This window comes from Cervus elaphus, chromosome 23 (genome assembly GCF_910594005.1).
Source record: "Cervus elaphus chromosome 23, mCerEla1.1, whole genome shotgun sequence".
Classification (NCBI taxonomy): Eukaryota; Metazoa; Chordata; class Mammalia; order Artiodactyla; family Cervidae; genus Cervus; species Cervus elaphus.
In genome coordinates, this window is record NC_057837.1 from 17,982,954 (window position 1) to 18,005,032 (window position 22,079).

The window sequence follows — 22,079 nt, forward strand, 5'->3', positions numbered from 1 at the left end:
GAATATCGGCCAAATCTGTGAGAACATCCTTGAGCTCCGCCCACGGAGCATAGCAGCCATACCCACTTCTCAATTCTGTGTAGCTGGCACTGAGGTCAAAACAGCACAACGGTCCATAGAACACCACAGGGTGTCAGCTTAGGTGAATTATTAATGTACCAGGCCCAGGCACTTAGAGGATCCTCTGTGTATCAATGGCATTGGTTTAGGTGGCAGTATGGAAGAGACATTTTCCCTAAAGATGTAGCTGCCACTCTTTCATGTAAAGCTGGGATGTCATAGGAGCTGGGCTGGCTGCATTCTTGAATATACCAAACCCAAGGGGCACCTCCAATGGAGGCTGCTCCTCTTGCCAGAGGCTCCAGTCCGTAAAATCATCCATGCACAGACACTTGTACTCAGAGGGGTCCTAAGGATGATGGGCCCTGGGACCACTAGTGCTCTTCTACATGCCACTCTTCCCAGTTGGCGTCATCTCCTCTGGCTCTTAAGAGCATTCACTGTGCAAGCATGAAAAATATCGATACCAATTATACATTCATTGGTGGAAGCACAACAGTAATCCATCAAGTTGGTCCCAAGAACTCCACCCAGAAGGACGCATTAGCTTCTGTTTCCCACTGTGAACCACGCCCAAACCTCATAGCTGAAAGCAGATACCCTCTCCCTCCACAGGATGGGGACGTGGGCTCCAATATGTATATATCAGCCAGCTATAAAATGTCCTGCCCAGGTATGATGTCAGACACCCAGGTATGCTTGGTCTTCAGTTTCCCTTGGGGACCCGGAGAACTTGGCCCAACCCTTAATCATCTTTCTCTTAAGGGTATATGGGGAGGTTGGGAGAGAGTGACTCTGCTCCCGTAAACAAGGTCAATTTATTTGTTTTGAGCAGTGCTGTGGCTGCAAGCATTTCTGGCCCACCTAAAGGCCTGCATTCTGTTTTCTGTGGCAAGGTCATCATTGCTGATGGACATCATCCATTTCTGTTGGGAACACCTTTATTCAGCAGCTACAGCCATATTACTTCTTGGCGGGGGCCATGAGTTTGTACTCTCTCATTGGCTTGGGCTTGATCTGCACGGTGGCATCATTGTTTTTAGGAGCTCGCCTTGTGTGGGCTCTTGGCTGCTCCTTTGTCAAAAGACCAGCTCTGTGATTCTTGCTTGATTTCAGCGTAGGACTGGGAGTTTCCTGAAGCTGGCAGGGGTGACAGAATTTAATCTTTGGGTGAGTTTCTCCTTCTCTGGTGAACTACCGTCATCATCCTTTAAAACCCAATTTAGGATGGAAGAGCCTGCAGGACGAATCAGTGCCCTTGGGAGATTGTTTCGGAGAGAGTTTCCCCAAAGGGCCAAAGCTGTCTCACAGCAGACAGGGCCCACTGTCAAAAATGCCGAGGTCTTTGCCGCATCTCGAATGAATAGAAGGTTGAGAAGACAAACTGCAGGAGGGACTGAGCAGGAATATAGCCAGCTGTTGCCTTTCTTCTTTAACAAGCATTATGCATCCCCTCCGACCCCTCAGTCTCCCAAGCAAACTAGCCAGAGTTCGAGGTTCTCCTGGTTCTGCTTAGAGTGGTTACAGTTTTCCTTCTTTCATGCTCAGTATAGATATACTGAAAGAACCTTATGTGCGCTTGCCTCCCTCTGCCGATAAATATTACTAGTTGTTTTCAGGGTCCATCAGGTGAGCTTAGTGAGTAGCTGGCAGTAGCCAGGGCATCATTCAGGCTGCTGCTTTTGAAACTACTTCCTGGTACTTGGCCTGAAGCTAACGCCCCAGTTCAGCCTCACTACTCAGCTGTGAGATAGAGGACCACATACTGCGTGGGGGACCACACGACTTGATCATGTTCACTCACAATTCCCATGGACTTCTCTCAATTTTCATTAGCTATCCTTTCATTCCAACTCTAAAAAGCTTTGTCTTTGTCAGCACTCCATCTTCATTACTGAAGCTTCAAACACTGTGAAGGGTTTGAGATTTTACCCTTCGCAGACGCTCACAAGTTGAGCCAGCCACAATTCCATAGATGTGAGGAGAAGACGTGAGACTCCAGGTGAGAGACCAAGGTCATTATTGTGGTCATAGTCAACACTGTCAGACACCGGCCCCACTTTCTACAGAATATGTCCCAGCCAGCCAGGTGGTGCCTGTACAGTCAGGTGTGTTCCCCGAAAGGAGCTCCCAGCTTAGGGGACCAGCTCTTTTCTAATGGGCAGTAAGCCTTCTGACGTTATCTTTATTATACTGAACAGTAAGCCTGCCTTTTGTGATTTGAGGAGACACTGTATCTTCTAAGGCTGGGGAATCGGCACCTCTTCTCAGAGGGTGTGCAGAAATACACATAGCAGTAACCTTTATTTCCTGACAATCCCCCACCTCCAGCCGCTTTCAGTTCATTTCACGTGCTTCTGTTTTCTCACTGCTTTCTAACTCGTCTCATCCCAGTAGTCTTCCCTCTGTCCTCCTGTGCAAGAGGGATCTTTTAGAATGCAAACCTGATGATATTGCTCAATTTGAATTTTTTATTGGTTTTTTATTACTATTGGGACTTCACTGGTGGCTCAGATGGTAAAGAATCTGCCTGCAATGCAGGAGACCCGAGTTCCATCCCTGGGTCAGGAAAGTCCCCTAGAGAAAGGAATGGCTACCCACTCATTACTATTAGGCCAAAGCTTAAACTGTTGAGTGGTTGTGTAACTATTTCTTATGTGCTGACTGCTATCCAGTTTTTTTTAAAATACTGACAGTTAAATAAGAAAAACAAAAACCCACCTTTTTTAAAGCTATAAAGACCAGTACTAGGTAGGCTGCAGATGTGTGGGCTCCTTGGTGCTAAATCGTAACCCCTGGTCTTTTCTTTCCTTCTTAAACCTTTGTCTGTAATATGCTGTTCTTTTCGCCTTAAATAATTTCCATAATTTGCCTCTAATATTTCTGTTTATTTTTTTTAAATGTACTTACTCTATTAAAGCCTTCTCAACCTAGTTGGATATCTTGCTCTGAACACCTTTAGAGTAATTGCAAATAAATTGTGTGTGTGTGTCACTATAGTAGTTACTTCATCTAGTTGTAATTACTGATTTATCTGGTCTGTATCGCCACAAAACAAAGTGTAAGCAACACAGAGTAGGAGTTCTCCCTTTCCACACATACCAGCTCTTTGGGAGAGAAAATCGCTTCCCTCAGAATCACTTTGGAATCAAAACCAATAGTTTAGTTGGTGCTTTTAATCAGCTTTAGAGATTCCATGTTTTGACGTCAAAGATATTAATTTGCTTAATTTTGAAGGGGAGCATGTAGTAGTATTCACTGGAAAATAGACATGTGATACAGTCTTAATATGCAGACATATATATTATTTACTCTGCCAAACAACATTTTCTTGCTTTGTTCAAATTTAATTTATAGACTGTGGACATTCATAAAGAGAAAGTGGCTCGAAGAGAGATTGGTATTTTGACGACAAATAAGAATACATCAAGAACTCACAAAATAATAGCACCTGCAAACATGGAGCGACCTGTAAGGTATATTCGGAAACCTATTGACTATACGGTTCTGGATGATGTGGGCCATGGTGTCAAGGTAAGTGTCTTAAAGGTTTGCAGGCTATACAGTTTCAGAGTAAACTTGAATACATAGTAGAAACAGTTAAAATTATTTGTTAATAATAATAGCTACAGAGCCTGGTTCATAACTGTGAAGGATTTTCCACATGTCTTTTTTTTCAAGCCTTGAAAAGATCATGTGATCTAAGGGTTGTTCCGTTTTATTAATGGAAACACTGAAGTTTTATAATACATAAGAATGGTGTTTTTAAAGGTTTCAATTTTATTAGAGGAATGAACTGATGAATCATTTCAAAGAGGAGTTGGCATCTTACAGAGTTTCCTTCCTGTAGTATGCGAAGTTTATGATCTACTTAGGGCCTAAAGACAGGGTGGAATAAGAGAGTTCTATTGTTTTCAACCTTAGATTCCAGGGAGATGGTAAACGGACTCATCCATAAATGTAAATGTTAAGGAAATGAAGTGAGATCTTAAGGAAATGAAAAGCCTACTTTTATTTCCTTAAGATGTTTTATTTCTAAAACGTGCTTGGGGGGCATTGAAGTGGAAGTTTTTAAGTTGCTAACCAATTACATTTTGAGTTGTAAGATATAGAGATCATTTCCTCCAACACTCCCAACATCTTTGTGTAAATTTACACACACTTAACAGAGGAAGCTGTGCTCCATAACAGGTTAAAGGTTACACCATTACACAGTAGCAGAATTCAAGTAAAATTTTTATTCCCAAATAAGTTGTCCTTTCACCCTTTCATTTGGGATTAGTTTATACTTGAATGCTATTTTTTGGTTTTCTCTTTTACTTGAAACATCATATGAGGGAAGATGTATGGTCATATTTAGAATATTTCTAAGTTACTTTAGTATTTAGTGTATTATAATGGTATCACATTAATATGTCTTTTCTTCAAAGATAATGAGGCTATTCAAATTTAATTTCTAAATCCAGGTGTGAAATGTAGTGGCAAGGTAGGATTCCAGACATTGTTTAATCTAGATAATAATGAGCCGTGTTATTCTAAACAAATGTTAAAGAATACCAAAGTTCTGGCACGGTTTCTAGCCATAAGAATATGGGTCCAGGTATATTCCATTTTTGGATGCTTTCCTTAATGTTGCTTTTACAGTCACTTGAAAAATGATAATATACAAATTTAGAATGGCAGATGAGATGGAAAGAACTTGAGGGAATCCTTTTTTCTCCAGTGTAGAAAAAGACTGCAATCTGAAGATAATTTTCCTTAAGTGGCATGTTGCAAGTAGGCTGCCTTGGACATATTAGTTCGTATATATAAGCTGGCCAGGTTTCAAAGATGTAGCCTTTAGGATCAAAGCAGCTTTTTTTCAGTTTTGAATTTTGGTCAGACTTGTTCAGAAGGAAATTTAGAGCTAAAACAAACTCTATCTACTAGTGCTGGCCTCTTAGGATTTGGTTCTTAAGCTACAAGTGAGACGGTTTCCAGACCCTATTTGTTTGTTTGTTTGTTCCTTAATTAGAATTTGGCTAAGATGTTATGGTGCATTGTAATTTTGTTTTAAACCCTGAGTTGCTAGGTCCTTTTCTGCATTTGGAAGCAACCTGTAATTTTGGATTTTAACATTTACAGTTGATCACTCTTTAAAATTCTGTACTACCATTCAAATAATGAAGCGTGAGCATTCATTATCCAGTAGTCTTAAGGTCTGTGGACTGATGTATTAAAATAGCCATACATTTAATGAGGTATGCTGTTTGTATTTAAATCAAAGTTTGTTTTTTATCATCCATAATTCAGTTGAATTAGTTTGATAGGATAAAATACTGACCTAAGAAATTACATAATTTGCATGAGATTGGCATAATTAAGTGGTAATTTTCTTATGAATTATATTACTTTGAATAAATATGTGATACCTATGAATATTTCCCTACTGCTTGTGGATGACTTTTCTTTATAAAATACTTGAAATATGACTGGGTAAAAGCTTATTAACATGAATCAAGTAACTGTCCTATCAGATAAGATATCTAGAATTAATTTCTACTTTTTCCCCCCTTTTTTGCCAACGTAAAGTGGCTAAAAGCCAAGGTAAGAGATACTACTTATCATTTGATCCACAGTATTCCTTCTGTATTGATAGAGGCTGCAGAGCCACTAAAACTTGAAAACTTCTCCTATGTCTGTCTGCTTTTTTCCCCGTAGGATTTATATGGGTTAAATATACTCAAACCCAGTTCAAATCAGCAACATTTAGCTTGGATGTGTTAATATATCAAAGATATATTGACATCTGCATTTATATAGGAACATTAATTTTGCTAACATTTATTGCTTTGCTCATTTTTTGATAGTTGCCTTGCTTTTATTGACTTACAATTAGGAGGTTTCCCAGACATTACATGTGACTTTGTTACTGAGTTGTTGGGATAGAGATGATTTTTCAGATGAATATTTTATCAAGTTGACACTGAGATCTGTAGTTTATATTCATGCACACATTTTGAAAATTTCAGGAAACCGTATATTTGAATTGCAGATAAATTAGATCTCAGTGAACATGTATAACAATAAAATAATATATAAAATTCAGTAATCTCACCTGTATTTTGCAATTAATTGGCATGAAGGGTGCAAAATAATATGAAAAGCCAAGTGCAAGTGGTATCTTGACTTTTTAAAATATAGTACCAAAGTCTGTTATTAAAGCTGTCTGGGAATCCTTATTTCACATTCTGATATTTAAAAAATAATAATACATGGTGTCAAAACACCAAGAGAACATTTTGATATAAAAATAAAAGCATTTCTTTCCACATTTTAGCATGGAAATAACCAGCCTGCAAGAACTGGCACACTGTCGAGAACAAATCCTCCTACTCAGAAACCACCGAGTCCTCCCATGTCAGGCCGGGGAACGCTGGGGTAAGGACTCAGTTACATCTGTGTTCTTCAGATCCAATGAAGGAAATCCAAAATGAATCTGCCTGTTCTGTAATTTCTCTGAGGAACTCTGTACTAGAAAAGTTTTTTGTATGTGTATAAGTGAGCATTGTCTATTATTTTCCAATTCATTAAAAATTTTATATACATGTATATAAATCTGACCTTAAAATGAAATAACCAGAGGTTTCCGTATATATTGTCTTCACATGTATTTGCAATATTTATATTACAGAACTTTGAATAAGTGGCCTGTTTTGCATACTTTGGTTTGGTAGCTTGCAGTTCTTCCATAATCCCCATTTCTGTTTCACCTGAGACTTGGGAATCTTTACTGGGAATCCTTCTAACTGTGCTTCTGCTGGTCATTTTGGGGCCCTTCATTCTAGAGTAGCTTTGTGAGAAGGCCAGTGCAGAAGTAGAAAAGATAACAGTTTGTGCCTTCTTCGTTCCCAATTTTCAATGCAATGCAAATACTGAATACTTGGTAAGACAGTCCTGAAAGATCATTCACGTTATTGTAGACTATAGACTCCTAGTTTTTGGTGGAGGGGTGGTAGAATCGTTAACTTAATAGCAACCAACTTTTTTTGTAGGCTCTTAGTTTCTATTTTCATTTTGTGAACCCCTTGCCCCTGAAAAAAAACATGAAGTTGTTAAATAGAAAAGTTAAAATCATTTATTGAGAAATTAATGGCATCACAACTGGGACCAGAATGTACTTGCCCATATATTAATATTTCCATGTTGAGGTAGGAATAAATTGCAGAGGAGATATTCAGCTACCACAATATATAAGGAAAGTGCCTTGTGGGCTACTGAGTTGGGAATCATACATATTTCAGAGTTTCATATTACTGAGCATTTAAAAAGTTATAGCTATTATTTTTAGAAATAAGATTAGTTAGAACTTTTACCTTTCTCAGTGGTTTTCCTAAGAAAAGGTAACAGATTTTAGCTTTTGTTAAAGTAACAAAATTCATGTGTTTCAATTAAAGCATTTTTTAAAAACAAACTTTATTATTTAAAAAAATTGTGTTATACTTGGTAATAAAGGGATAGTCACAGATTTGGGGGAAAATACCATTTTCTCTTTCTCATCCATTACTCCTTTCTCTATTATGCTTCCTTAGACGAAATACTCCTTACAAAACCCTTGAGCCTGTTAAACCTCCAACAGTTCCTAATGACTACATGACAAGCCCTGCGAGGCTGGGAAGTCAGCATAGTCCAGGCAGGACGGCTTCTTTAAATCAGAGACCGAGGACACACAGGTAAATTTTTAGGTTGAGCCTTTGAACAGCTGAGAATGTATGTTATTGGTTGGTGACAAACTCCTGTAGAATTATAGGTAAAGTGCTCCTCTGATGCTAACATAGATGGTAAGGTTGAGGATGATACTACTGTATACGTTTCTGTACATTTATATCATGAACTTGTACTCTTTTAGATTTTTTAGTATCTATACTGCTTAGCAGATTGCTAGTATTTCCTCTTTTTGACAGAGATACATATGTACATTTGGATAAAGCCTAAAGAATTTTTTTTATGGTCATTTAGGAAAAAATGATCAAGATAACCACTGTGAAGTTTTTTGGGTAAATGGTTGAATATCAGAAACTATACAATGAGATTTAAACTTGAAGCTCTGAGGAAGAATTTCTTAGGAGAGTTGATAGACTATAGAATATGTTATTATATAAATTGGTTTTTTAAAAAGTTCTAGAAATAACTACCCAGTGAATTTCTTTTCCCCTTTATTTTTTAAACATGTGTTTTATTAGTTTTTGGCTGTGCTGGTTGCTCGTTGCTGTGCGGGCTTCTCTCTGGGGGAGGTGAGCAGGGGCTCCTCTCCAGTTGCAGTGCACAAGCTTTTCATTGTGGTGGCTTCTCTTGTTGCAGAGCGTGAGCTCAGGAGTGCGTGGGCTTCAGCACTGATGGTGCGGGACTTAGTCGTCGTGGTTCTCAGATGCTCCAGCACGGGCTCGGTAGCTGTGGCGCCGTGGGCTTTTAGTTGCCCTGCCGCATGTGGGATCTTCCCAGATCAGGGATCGAACCTTTGTCTCCTGCAGTGGCAGGTGGATTATTTACCACTGAGCCACCAGGGGATCTACCCAGTGGATTTTTAAAAACTTGGTATGGAACATAACATGCATTTCAGAAAAGGAGATAATTTATTAATATAAAACTTGATGTATTAGTACAAACTGAATATAGTCATGTAACCATCACGCAGATGAGAAAATGGAATAGTACCAACAACCCAGAAATCCGCCTCAGGCCTTTCCCAATGATTGCTTCTACCTCCCTCCCCCTAAAGTAACTACTTTATTTGGGGAGTACTTTATTGTATAGTTTAATTTTTTAATTTAATTTTTACCTCTCACTTAATAACTTGGGCAGGAAACTGCTCTTTACCTTGATTTTTGGTTGGTTTTATTAGAGATATAACTTGGTAAAATTATTTTGAAGGATTCAGTTAACATAGGGTATACCAGGCTCTCAAATGCTAGGTAATTGTTATTTGTTGTTATTATTTCTGTTAGTAAATAAATTGTCATATTGATATCTGCAGTTACAGTATCAGTTACAGTATGAGTTCAGTGAGGACCAAAATTGTTTTTTAAATTGTTTCTTTATATGTTTATTATTGAATTATTACATCAAAGCATGATTTTTCTCTGTAGTGGTTGTAGTAATAGTTTAATCATATTCAACAACTAAGTTACTTCATTATACTAGGGATATACCAGTGAGATATGGTTCTTTTTTTCAGGAACTTGTTCTACTAGAATAGGGATCAACAAACTTTTTTATCAAGGGCCAGATCGTCAATACTTCAGGATTTGTGGTCCATATGGTCTCTGCTGCAGTTACTCAGCTGTGTCATGAGAGCAGCCATCAGCAGCACGTAAATGAGTGAGCATGGCTGTGTTCCAACAAAACTTAATATATGGCACTGAAATTTGAATTTCACGTAATTTTAATGTGTCATATTATTCTTTTGGTTTTTTCCAACTAATTAAAATATAAAAAAGTGTTCTTAGCCCATGGGTTATAAAAATCACACTATGGGACAAATTTGGCTTGCAAGCTGTAACTTGCCAACCTTCATGTTAGAAAAAGGCATACAGATTAGTTAATCATACAGGCACATAGTGCATCTGTCTGTTATATGGTGGTGGCCCAAAGCAGAGTATTGACGAGCTTGGGAGGAGGGAGGCCTTCACACCAGAGCTATTTTTGTTATATAAATATTTTTTCCCCTTCTGTTAGTATGTGACAGTGTAATTATAGAGGGATCATATTGAAGAAAATAAATCAATCTAGACAGTGCAGATTATTACTCTGCTGGGTTTCTGGGCCTGTTGAACCAATGATGTTGAGTTTTAGAAATATAATATGGAGCTTCAGGATACATGGGTACATATGTATATTTGCATATATGTACATGTGCACTCCTAAAAGGAATCAACCCTGAATGTTCATTGGAAGGACTGAAGCTGAAGCTCCAATACTTTGGCCACCTGATGCAAAGAACGGACTCATTGGAAAAGACTTTGCTGCTGGGAAAGATTGAGGACAAAAGAAGGAGGTGGTGGCAGAGGATGAGATGGCTAGATAGCATCACTGACTCAGTGGACATGACTTTGAGCAAATTCAGGGAAATAGTGGAGGACAGGGAAGCCTGGCATGCTTCAGTCCATGGGGTCACAAAGAGTCGGACATGGTTTAGCGACTGAACAACAACATGTCCACTTCACGTTACTGAAACTGGTCAGTGTGAGGTTGTATGCCTAAAGACAGTGAGTCCATAGAAGTTAAAATTTAATAGTATCCACTATTCTAGAATGTTCCTTGGTGAAATTTCATTATTGTCTTTCTTTTTCATTTGCTCATTTTTCCAAAAATTTCCCTGTCTTATTACTGTTCTTTGAGATTAATTAGAGGTGTGCATACCAATTTCAGACTAAAGTTGGTTACCGTTTTTATTAACTTCCATAGCATCTTTTGTGGCTTCCGTCCCACTATTTTTTAATGTCTGTTTTCCCATTCTCAGCCAAGAGTCCCATGACACTGTAGTTCATGTCTGCTTTGTTTACTGCTGTTTATACTAGGTTTTAAATAAATCCTTGCTGATACATTGTATATTAGATTGTATTGGTCATTTGTTTCTCAGTGATCTCTTACAGTTCTGAGTACTCTATGATTATATTGGTTTTTCAGTAGATGGAGAAACATAGTGAAACACACGGACTACTCTGTAGCTCAAATGGTTAAGAACCTGCCTGCGATGCAGGAGACCAGGGTTCAGTCCCTGGGTTGGGAAGTTCCTCTGGAGAAGGGAATGGTAATCTACTCCAGTATTCTTGCCTGGAGAATTCCATGGAGAGAGAAGCCTGGCAGGCTACAGTCCATGGGGTCGCAAAGAGTCGGACACAACTGAGCAACTAACACACACAGTGAAACACAAAAATCACTTCAGGTATTAGAGTTAAAATTTGTATTGGACAGTTAAAATGTTTCTTTCTGTGTAAGCGTATGTGTACGTATGCACACACACATCCATCAAAGTAGTATCTGGTGGCTTTGAGTTGATTATGTTTTTTGAAGGAATCCCTAGAATTGCTGTTTTCATGATTTTTCTCTCTCGCAGTGGAAGCAGTGGAGGAAGCGGCAGCCGAGAGAACAGTGGCAGCAGCAGTATTGGCATCCCCATCGCCGTGCCTACACCCTCGCCACCCACCATTGGGCCAGGTGTGTCATCAGCTGTCATACATGCTGGTATTTATGAGCTTTATTATGGACGTCTGAGGCAATTTAGTTACATTAGATAAAACTACTAATTAGATTTATCTGATTGTTGCCAGAATGAAAGCTAACAAATTTAAAAACCATTTTTTATTGGTTCTCAGAATCTTTAGAGTTTTGCAGCTGTTTCTCCTTACTTATTAAAAAAAATAACTTTTGGGCCATTTTGCTTTAGAAATACTTGGGCACTAGTCAGAAATGATGATTATTATTTCAAGAGCAAACCAATATTGTTGATAATTCAACTGAAAGATCAGTGTCTTTAATGTGAATTATGTATCACTGAACTTTGATGTTGCCTTGTAGGCTGGTAGGTGTATCAACTCTGGTGATAGCTGGTTGTGACTTTCCTGTTTTTATGTATGATATTCGATACATATGTCAGTAAAACGCTGTGAATGTAACATGGAATTAAACTAGGAAAAGCTCTTTTACTTTTTAGATTATAAAAATGTAAGAAATCATAGCAGAGCTATGATTAGTCCCTTGATTGTTTAGTAAATGAAAGGAAGACTTTTTGGTGTTAAAATATACATTTGAAAAATGAGTTTGATAATTAAAACTGGGAAAAATTCTTAGTTTCTCAAGGATGTTGTTGAAAAAGGAGAAAAAGCTACTTATAAAAATAGGCGTATTTTATAGTTAACGAAAGTGTGGACTCAGTGACCTTTTTACCTTGTGAAATTCTTATTCTTTGGAACATGCTTTGCATATGGGTGTCTTTCTTTTTTTCTTCTTTCCAAAGCATTGTACTTTCTTACTGTTTCAGAATGATTAGTTCTCTTTCTTGCACTCTGACCTGAATTATAAACTATTTTATTAGAAAACATTTCTGTCCTTCCTCCTTCTGGAGCTCCACCAGCACCACCTCTTCCACCACCCCTCCCCGCGAACACTGTGTTAGGTGAGACTGCATAGCCACTGGAGTGGGTTAACCGACTGGCCTCGGTCATAGTCAGCCCCTGTTACACGGGTAGCTTTTGTGGTTACTAGCTTGTAGGTGGTAGTACAAAGTTTTAAGTATTAAATCTAATTTACACTAATTTCTCCTTGTGAAAGGCCTCTGAAGTTACGCAGAAACTTCTCTGTGATGTCAAATGTGTCTCTGCCTTGTTTATAACCAATTTAATGTGGTTTAGCTTTTGTTTTGTTTAGATCTTTCAAGGAATATTATAGCAGTGATTGTTCAAAAAAATTTTTTTCATTAGTGATGCAGTATTTTTTTAAAGTGAGACTTGATTTGGAACTCCCTGGTGTATACAACAGTCAAAGGAGTGGGGTGAAGGTGGAGGACAGGAGGAAGAAAAATGGAAAAGAGAATGATGTGTGGGGTGCTCTGAGGCTTTCCTGTGGCTCACAGTTGAAAAGCTCGGATACAGTTGAGGATTTATGGCATCTGAGGGGGCCATGAAAACAGTTTTTATCAATAAAATACATTTAAATTGTTCCCAGGTTGATGGAGACTGGATTGAGCATATAAGAATTCCAAATATAGACTATATAAAACCATTCAGCCTAGAAATGCACAGTAGCATTTGGGTGGAAATGGATAAAGAACTGTCTCAAATAATGGAGCTTAGGTGAAATAAAACCATCTAGCATCTTCTTTTAAAAACATTGGCACTTGTACTCAAAAGAAAAGGGGAAACGGAAGTAAGAAAAAAAAAGGCCCTAGTAAAGAAGTTGTTGGCAGAAAGTTCATGTGGAAAAAATAATTAGGCCCTCAACCTAATTAATAATCAGGAAGACAGAAAATGAAAACCAGTGGATACTATTTTATAGCTACTAGATAGGTAAACATGTCCCAGTCCCCTAGTACCAAATGTCATTGAGGAGGTGCAGTAACAGAAAGGCAAGGTACATTGCTGGTGGGAGTTCATTAGTTAATATGCTCCCTTTAGAAAGTAATTTGTTGTTACTCAGCCAGGTTGAACCAGGTTTCTTACCTTAGAATTATCAATTTCATTTCCAGATATTTCCCCTAGAGTACTGGTTCTCAAAATATAGGTATGTGACTGCTGGGTGTTGCCAAAATTCTTTCTTCGCATTTTTGAGGTTAGAACTATCTCCATAATAATACTAAGACTTGTTTCCATTTTCATTCTCATTCTGATGAATGAGGACACAGTGGAATTTTCCAGAGGCTACATAACAGTTGAAAGCATCATTTTTTGACAGCTAAAGGAATGTGTACGTGTATTCATGTGTTTTAAAGATAAATCAGATTTAATTTCTAATATGGTAATTACCTATTCCTGTAACTCACTTCAATAAAAATTTTTTGAGGTTCTCTAATTTTAGAGTGGACCCTAAGACCAAAAAGTTTAACCACCATTGTATTAGAGCAGTGGCTTTTGAAATATGATTTCCAGATCAACAGAATCATTGTTGTGGGAGCTAGTTAGGAATGTAAATTCTCAGGTCCCATTCCAGACCTCCTCATTCAGAAACAGAGACGAGCCAAGCAGCTTGTATCACAGTAGGCCCTTAAGATGAAATTCTGATCAGTGTTTGAGAACCACTGTTTCAGAGAAACTGAGGAACCATATTTAGGAATGTTCATAATGTGGTATAATAATAATAGCAAAAATCTGGATGCAATTCAGATGTCTAACAGTGGAATGGATAAGTAATTGTAATTGTGGCATGTTTGTATGTAAATAAAGCAAAAAAATGAATGATATATCGATATACTTACCAACATGAATGAATCTTAAAAAATATAAAAGGAAAACAGCAAACCAACAGAATATATAATCCTATATAACCAAATATACAAATAATATTTATATATGTAAACAGATTATATATAACCATTGTAAATAGTTATATAATATACATTAGTATATGTATTATTTATATGTACATAGCATATATAATTATATATACATCAGTCACATACCCTTTAACATTATGACTTATTTCATAATAAAATACTAAAATGAATTCTAAAATTGGCCTGGTTTGGAACTATATAAATAGCTCGATTTGGTTTTCAATCACCAAAAAAAGTAACCTGGATTTTGTATAGTTTTTATATAAGTCAAAGAAATATAAAAAATCATTTTAGGATTTCTATTAAAAATGGTTAAAGGATTACCTCTTAGCTCCTTGGAAAACTTAGCTGTCCAGAATTACTCATTCTCAAAGGCATTTGAATAGACAGTTATTTTAAAAGTGTGTCTCTGTTTAGAAAATGAGTGTGTGGATGATTTAATTAGTGACTGCCTATGGCTTGGGAGCTCCAAAATGTTGAATATCAGCACTTCTTTTAATGAACAACCTCTGCTGTATGATTTTTCTAATAATTTGTATGGCCTCTAGGAGAGGTTAAATGAAACGACTAAATGAAAGCAAACCAGGATTCTGCCTTTTTATTTCTTCAGTCGTGGTTAGATGTTTGGGAGAATGATGTAAATCCTGAAGTTGCCTGGAAGGTATAGTTAACTTTAGAGGCTTTGAACTTTATATTAACCTTTAAAATTTTAAACTTTGAAGATGTTGATAAAGATGACATTGAATAAAATTTTAAGTATTGTTAATACTTTAGTTTTATTTATTTATTTTTTTTTGAAAAATTTATTTTATTGACGTATAGTTGACTTACAATGTTAGATTAATTTCTGCTGTTTAGCAAAGTGATTCAGCTATATTTATTACATTCTTTTTCATATTCTTTTCCATTATGGTATCACAAGATATGTAATATAGTGTCCTGTGCTATACAGGAGGACCATGTAGTTGTTATTCATTCTATTAAAAACATTATTTCTTAATCTTTCACCCCTATAGCAGAAGATTTTATCTTCTAGACATAAAGAAGTTTCATATTCTTAGAATCAGTTCCCCCAATTTATGAGGACTTTTGCTAATCTAAAATTGTGAATTGGATACGATTATGGGCAAGAACCAGTGCTCTCAAAGAATCTTAATGATTCTATACCTGCTGCTGCTGCTGCTGCTAAGTCACTTCAGTCGTGTCCGACTCTGTGCAACCCCATAGACGGCAGCCCACCAGGCTCCCCGGTCCATGGGATTCTCCAGGCAAGAGTACTGGAGTGGGGTGCCATTTCCTTCTTCAATGCATGAAAGTGAAAAGTGAAAGTGAAGTGGCTCAGTCGTGTCTGACTCTTTGCGACCCCATGGACTGCAGCCCACCAGGCTCCTCCGTACATGGGATTTTCCAGGCAAGAGTACTGGAGTGGGGTGCCCCTGCCTTCTCCAGATTTAGTTAGTTTTAAATATGCTTGAAATTAGAAAAGATTGCTTTGGGTGTACTAAGGGGAAAAAAAAGCCCTCCAAATATGTGGGAAAAGATAGTGGATTTTCTACCCAAAGCTGCCCTAAAATGTCCATATTTTACAGTCTTAAAGTTTTTTTCAGTTTTATCAATCACAGAAATTTCAGTGATAGGGTAAAGTGTATAATTCTTAAAAGTTTGGAGATATACAACAAATCTGACATAGGTGCTTTGAAGCTAGAAAGTGTGCTTCTCTAAAAAAATGATTTTACTATAATAGATATTGATAATAACTGCTAATACAATAAACAGTCAAATAAATATACTAGTAAATGTGGAAAATAAGCTTAACTGTGTAAACTTTATAATTTAAGCGTGTTTGGCTGGCTAGATTCTTAGACTGCATTTCTGTAGACTTGCCAGTGAAAAGGAAGAAGTGTACAATCCAGATACTAAGGTATTCACATCTAAAAACTAATGCTTTTCACCTCAGACTGTCATTTGGTACTTATCTTGTTGGAGAGACACAGTTGACATATAAAAACTATACGTTCTAAAATAACAAAAAGATTATACATTTTATTAGCAAAATACCACTTGGGATTATGCTAAATTAAAAGGTTGAAGAATGTTTCATACTTAACTTTTGCACTTTCCACACAGTATCTGTTTTTTCTGCTTTTTTGTAAGTTTTTGTAAGTTCAGAGATGGAGCTATTTGTGTTGTATCTTTACTTTTCTCTTTATTTTGTGCTGTGGACTTTAAAAAGTGATAAAAAACGTTTCTCGCTGAGAGTCTGCTTCTCTTTGTGCTGCCATTGGAGGTTACTGCAGTGCTCAAGTTCTTTGTTGGTTGCCTTTGACTCATGCTTTCCAGCAGCCCCGGGCTCAGCTCCTGGTTCCCAGTATGGCACAATGACCAGGCAGATTTCTCGGCACAACTCTACCACCTCCTCGACATCTTCTGGTGGATACAGACGGACCCCCTCTGTGACAGCTCAGTTTTCTGCTCAGCCTCATGTTAATGGAGGGCCACTTTATTCTCAGAATTCAAGTAAGCTTGTGCTTAGCAGGCGCACGCAGCAGTGGAGCTCCTTTTGAAGGAAATTATTTTAAATTGTTCTTGCCAGTGATAGACAACAATTGAAACCATGTTATTTCATGTTTATTTTTGTTTTAAGAAGTGAGACCTTGAATCTTATCATTTTAAGAATAATTGCTTATCACTTTCAAAAACTTCCGACTCACTGAGTATACTATAAATAAAACTAAAGAGGAAATACTCTGAAATTAATTAAGCTGAATTTTTAAATATTGGCATGTTTGATACAGTTTGATAACAGTAAAATTAAAAATATTGTGACAATTTTTCTTTTCAATAATATAACAAAATTGCTGGCTATCACTTTTAAGCTTGTTAACCTATACTGAAATGAGTTCCAAACCATTAAAAACCATTCTTGATGCCTGCTTATTCTGTCTCTAATAATTATAACAGTGGGGAGGACTTTTCTTTTGACAAATCCTTTCTGTTCACCTCAGATTGCACATCTCAACACTAACTGCAATCAGTGTTTAAAGGCTAATAAGATTAGAAAATAACTTTGGCATAAAATGTGAAAAAGTTCCACTTGCTTAGAGTGAGTAGTCAGTAATTTCACTTTCTTCCATATCAGGATGCTCAATTCCAACCAAGAGAAATCTGAAATGAGCCAGTTGTTCAGTATTTGTTATTGGCTTGAAACAGTGATCACCAGACATAGACTGAAACACACTTTCTCGTGTGGTTTTTCTAGCTACTTTCTGGAGCTGCATGTTATTTTATGTAACCTAAAAAATATTGAATACTTCATATTTACACAGGAAGTTGGTTTTAAATTCTTTTTATTTATGATGCATGTTTTAAACAAGTGTTTTAAAGTAGACCTAAATTCTCTCTCTTTTGGGGGGCGTTAAATTTTAAAGACTTAATTGTGGTTATAAGCAAAAAACCTTCTAAGAATTGAAAATCACTTTAGCAGAAATATCATAATTCACAAGTAATCCCAAAATTTATATTATTAGAACCCTTTTCCAGACTGAAATTTTCATCCAAGCTCCTGAGAAACTTTGCCAATTAGAATTTTACCTCACATTTCCCCTAGTCTCCTTTTGGTAAAGAAAAGTAGCTGGTGGCTGAGAATCCCACCATCAGAGCAGTTGATCTGATCATTAGTCTCACTAGTTTCATGAACCTTTAATTTTTTTTTTTTTCATATTATGCTGCATTTTTAGATCTCATCTTTGTGTTATTTTTCTTTTCCGCACTTAGACATTTATTTAGTTTACTCCGCAAATAGGACTTCTGGTGACTCTTCACCTGATACATGTTTGTGTAGTTCTGTTTTAACACTGCTTGGGTTGGTTGCTTATCCTCAAAGAAGACATTGTCATTACTGAATGTCCATATTTTTGGATATGTAAAGCAAATTTGCCTCACATTTTAAACATTATTATGTGTTGTCAAATCAGTTATCCTTCAACCTGAGTTACCGTTGGTGTTGTAGTGGTAGCATGTGAGTGTTTTTAGTGTTTTGATGTGCATATTCTGTGCATATGGCTAGTATTGTTGCAGCATAACCTTTCTTTTCTTTATGTACTAACCAGCATGGCTAGTTACTAAGGGTTATTTTTTTAAATTTTTAGGTTTGTGGAAGTTTAAAAAAATTTTTTTTACATTGAAAAGGTATATAATCTTTTATTTATTAAAGCTGTCATATATAAATGTGTATATACCGGAACATTATATACACACATGTATATACAAGTATATACACACATGTATATACTTCTGTATACAGAGTGTCAGAATGAACCAGGACTAATTTCATAGTGAATTGAATGTTGTTTTTAGCCATACAATGAATATAAATACACATACATTGCTTTGTTGTTTATTTGTACACTGAACCTCTTTCAGATTTTTATGCTTACCAAACAATTTTTTTTTTAACCAAACAATTTTTAGATTGGATTAATGGAAACAATCTTTCAATTAAATGATCTTTGGGAGTCAATAAATTTTCCCTGTCAATTTAGTGTCATTTCTTGGTGACGACCAATAAACAGAATTTTGTGATATAAAAGGAAGAAGGTCCCTTGAAATATCCTTGAAATTCAGTGAACAATTAACATGGTGTATGGACCACTCTTATTCCCTAGTAAATTTAAGAGTGATGTATTTAAAATTGTCAACTTAAAAATAATAGTAACCTTTTTTTTTTATAAACAAGGATTTTTCCTAGAGAGATGATATAGATATATAGAAAATATTTAGCTACATAATGAGATTATATTACTGTATATAATAAGATTATATTATATAATCAATCATACTGTTATATAATTGTATAATATATAAGTATTATAATTTATGTGTTTATTATTAAATCATGTAATTTACATGGTGAATCATATTTTATACTATCATGTAATTATATAACATACATTATATAATTAATCTTCTTATAACATACATGCATGTTATATATAATAAGATTATATATAATTTAGATGTATGCTATAGATACATAAGAACTGTTTTTAAAGGAAACCTATAACTAATGCATTTATTTATACATGGAATAAACAGCTATTCCATAACATTTTTGTTTTGTTTATTTGAATTCTGATTTACAGCATTATCCTTAAGCTAGACATACTTGTTAGGATTAGAGAGGTAAGGTGAACTAACAGTATCCTGGAAACCTTTATTGGTATTTCATTCTTACCTGTTTTGTTAAAGTCTTTCCCTAGAATTTAAAATTCTCATTGCATGGAAGTGAAGGTGATGGTAAATCTAAATCTTCCCCAAACAATGTAACAGTAGGATTAAAATAGATGTATTTGTTTTTTAATAAAATTACCAGTTGGCTAAGCACAGCTCAGCTTTAGGTTTGTTTGTGGGAAATGAAGGTTCTGCAGGTTTTTGTTTTGTTTCTTGTTTTGTTTTGTTTCATTTACAAACTGTTCTTTGCATACTTATGTTTGTGGTCCTTGTAACTGACTTCTGCTTTTTGTTTGTTCCTTTTCTTTCCTTTATCTGTTTTACTTCCCCCATTCTGTGTTGTCACCGCCAGTTTCTATTGCTCCACCCCCTCCCCCTATGCCTCAATTGACTCCACAGATACCTCTCACAGGCTTCGTGGCCAGGGTGCAGGAAAACAGTAAGTTTGGAAAACCTGAGCTGTCCAAGAGTAGAGGCTGTCTCCTTATAGCATGCATGGCTGATGAGTCATCATTTTCCTTACTTTTGTTGAGAAGCTAATCTTACCTTGAAAATAGGTGCAGATCCGTTATTGAAACTGAAGAGCACGATCTTCAGTTTTCTTCTGTGTGCATGGTTACTGACTCAGATGAATGTCACAACTGCAATTTCCTTATGTATTCACATGCTCTAAAACATGAAATCAGATCTTTGCAGATTCTTAAGGAAAGCATAATCAAAGCCTCAAATTAAAATTGTGTGGAAACTACTAGCTTTCAATAGTTTTTAGGGGAATTAGTTTTCTGTTGCCAGCAAACTCATCAAGATGCATAGTTACACTGTGAGATTAAATAAGTAAATTACATCCATGCACCCATTTAAGTGATGATCTGTGTAGAGCCCTCTTTATGTTTTGGCCCATGAGGATGATTTCTGAACAGGCAGACTTGTCACATTTTTTAGGTCTTTTTGAAGGAAGGTCAGATTGACTAGGAAATTCTTTTGAATATATGAATTAGGATAGAGGTGTTTTTTTTTTTAATTACCACCTGATTACTTTGACATTCTGGAAGATACATAATCCTAACTACATGATCATAGTGAATGTTATTTGGCAAAATGGAAAATATTACTATTATTGAATTATGCCAAAAATGCTGAAGATGGTAAGGTGGTCTAGTACTAATTCACTTCATTTGGCTTCACCACCATGCAGATAAATCTCAGAACGGTTTGAACAAGATGTGTAACTCAAATGACCAGCCCATCTTCCAGGAGAAAACATTGTGGCAAATTCCATCCTGCAGCTGCTCCTGACCTTGTTGTGTTATTCTCCACGTTTCCTCCCTTCGTCCAGTCAAGTATTTGTTTATTCAGTGTTATGTCCTAGGCTCTGGGAGGAATATACATAGTCTAAGACAAAGTCCCCATCTTTAAGAAATGTGTGATTTAATAGACCTTCTATAAAACAGTTTCACAATGCTAAAATTTCTGAGCCTAAACCAACCTTACCATTTACATTTGGTTGGAAACTTATGTGTTTAAACATGTAAAAATAAGTGAATCTTCGTTTAAAAAATCAGTGAATAAAGGTAAATTGCTGGTTCTTGGTGCTCTAAGAGTTTAAAAACAAAGCCAATTCAACCTTTGAACTGCCTAATAGCTGAGAATTTTTAGGAAATGTTTTAAAATAGCCATAATAAACATCCATTTAGTGAGTCCAAAGCTCATTGATTAGATTTTTGGTAATCCTTTTTTTAAATAGACATTCAGTGTAATGTACATGTATGGTCTTCGTTCTAGAGGCCATGGTACTATTTCAGTTCTTCTCCCTAACTTGTGATCTTGAGTCAGTAATTCTCCTGGTGCCACAGAATGCCTCACTTTATTTGGCATCTGTTTTCTTTGAAAGCATGTTAGGAAGATTGTTGATAAATTGGTATCAGTATACTAAATGCTTTATGAATTACAAATTTTCTGTGTTCTTTAACGTTCACTTTCTTTTACAAAGTGGTGATAATGAATGCACAGAGCAGTTAACCTATTAATAAATGTGTTTCAGTTTAAGACATGAGCGTCTAAAAAAGCAGTGTGTTTACATCTGTTTATGATTAACATCAGAAAGCGTTTTTGAACTAATTATACCTGGTGCTAGACATAGTATTATGCACAGGGAATTAGATGACAAGACTCTTTCCCCAGTGTATGCAGTTTGAAGATAAGCCAATGTAAATTAACCAGCAGTTGGGTATAAAGACAGTTGAATGAAAAATTAGACTAGTAAGTTGTCTATAAATCAAGAGTAAATATACTTTAAGAATTCAGGTAAACATACATAATTTATTCATTAAGCCATATTAAGGATATGAGCTATGACTCTTTAATGTCAGAATGAATTCATATGCATTTTCTTCTCATCCCAATAATAATATTTTATGGAATATAAAAATAATAATTTATGGAAAAGGAATTGGCAGAAATAAAATGGATCCTAGCATTTGTAGGAAGAATAAACTACACACCTGTGTGAGCGCTGTCCAAATGAGCATCAGCGCACAGGACTTGTTTCCTGGTGGTCTTCTTTCTCACCCCAAATAGGATAAAACGGAGATCACAGAACTAAGGTGGTTGTCAGTAGGGCTCTTATGTGCGTGTGTTTTAAATCTGGGTTCTTTGGTTATATTCTCAGCTCATTACTGCAAATAGGGTGTTGATAACTTTAACACTACCTTAGAATAGATGATAACCGTTTTCTTTGATCATATAAATAGCCCTGGAAATTGGC

The 22,079-nt window shown here is 36.2% G+C and overlaps 1 protein-coding gene across 8 annotated transcripts in view; it reads left to right on the top strand.

The window, feature by feature from the left end:
* Positions 1-22,079, top strand: part of ABI1 (abl interactor 1) — an 81,557-nt gene that overhangs the window by 52,910 nt on the left and 6,568 nt on the right. The window contains exons 3-10 of one of the 8 annotated variants that reach the window (XM_043883624.1): positions 3,418-3,594; positions 5,632-5,646; positions 6,380-6,480; positions 7,632-7,772; positions 11,156-11,256; positions 12,134-12,214; positions 16,427-16,603; positions 19,668-19,754. In XM_043883624.1, the coding sequence (XP_043739559.1) occupies positions 3,418-3,594; positions 5,632-5,646; positions 6,380-6,480; positions 7,632-7,772; positions 11,156-11,256; positions 12,134-12,214; positions 16,427-16,603; positions 19,668-19,754 (880 nt within the window). The remainder of the gene's footprint in view (positions 1-3,417; positions 3,595-5,631; positions 5,647-6,379; positions 6,481-7,631; positions 7,773-11,155; positions 11,257-12,133; positions 12,215-16,426; positions 16,604-19,667; positions 19,755-22,079) is intronic. The other 7 variants (XM_043883625.1, XM_043883617.1, XM_043883618.1 and 4 more) reach the window with 7 other exon arrangements.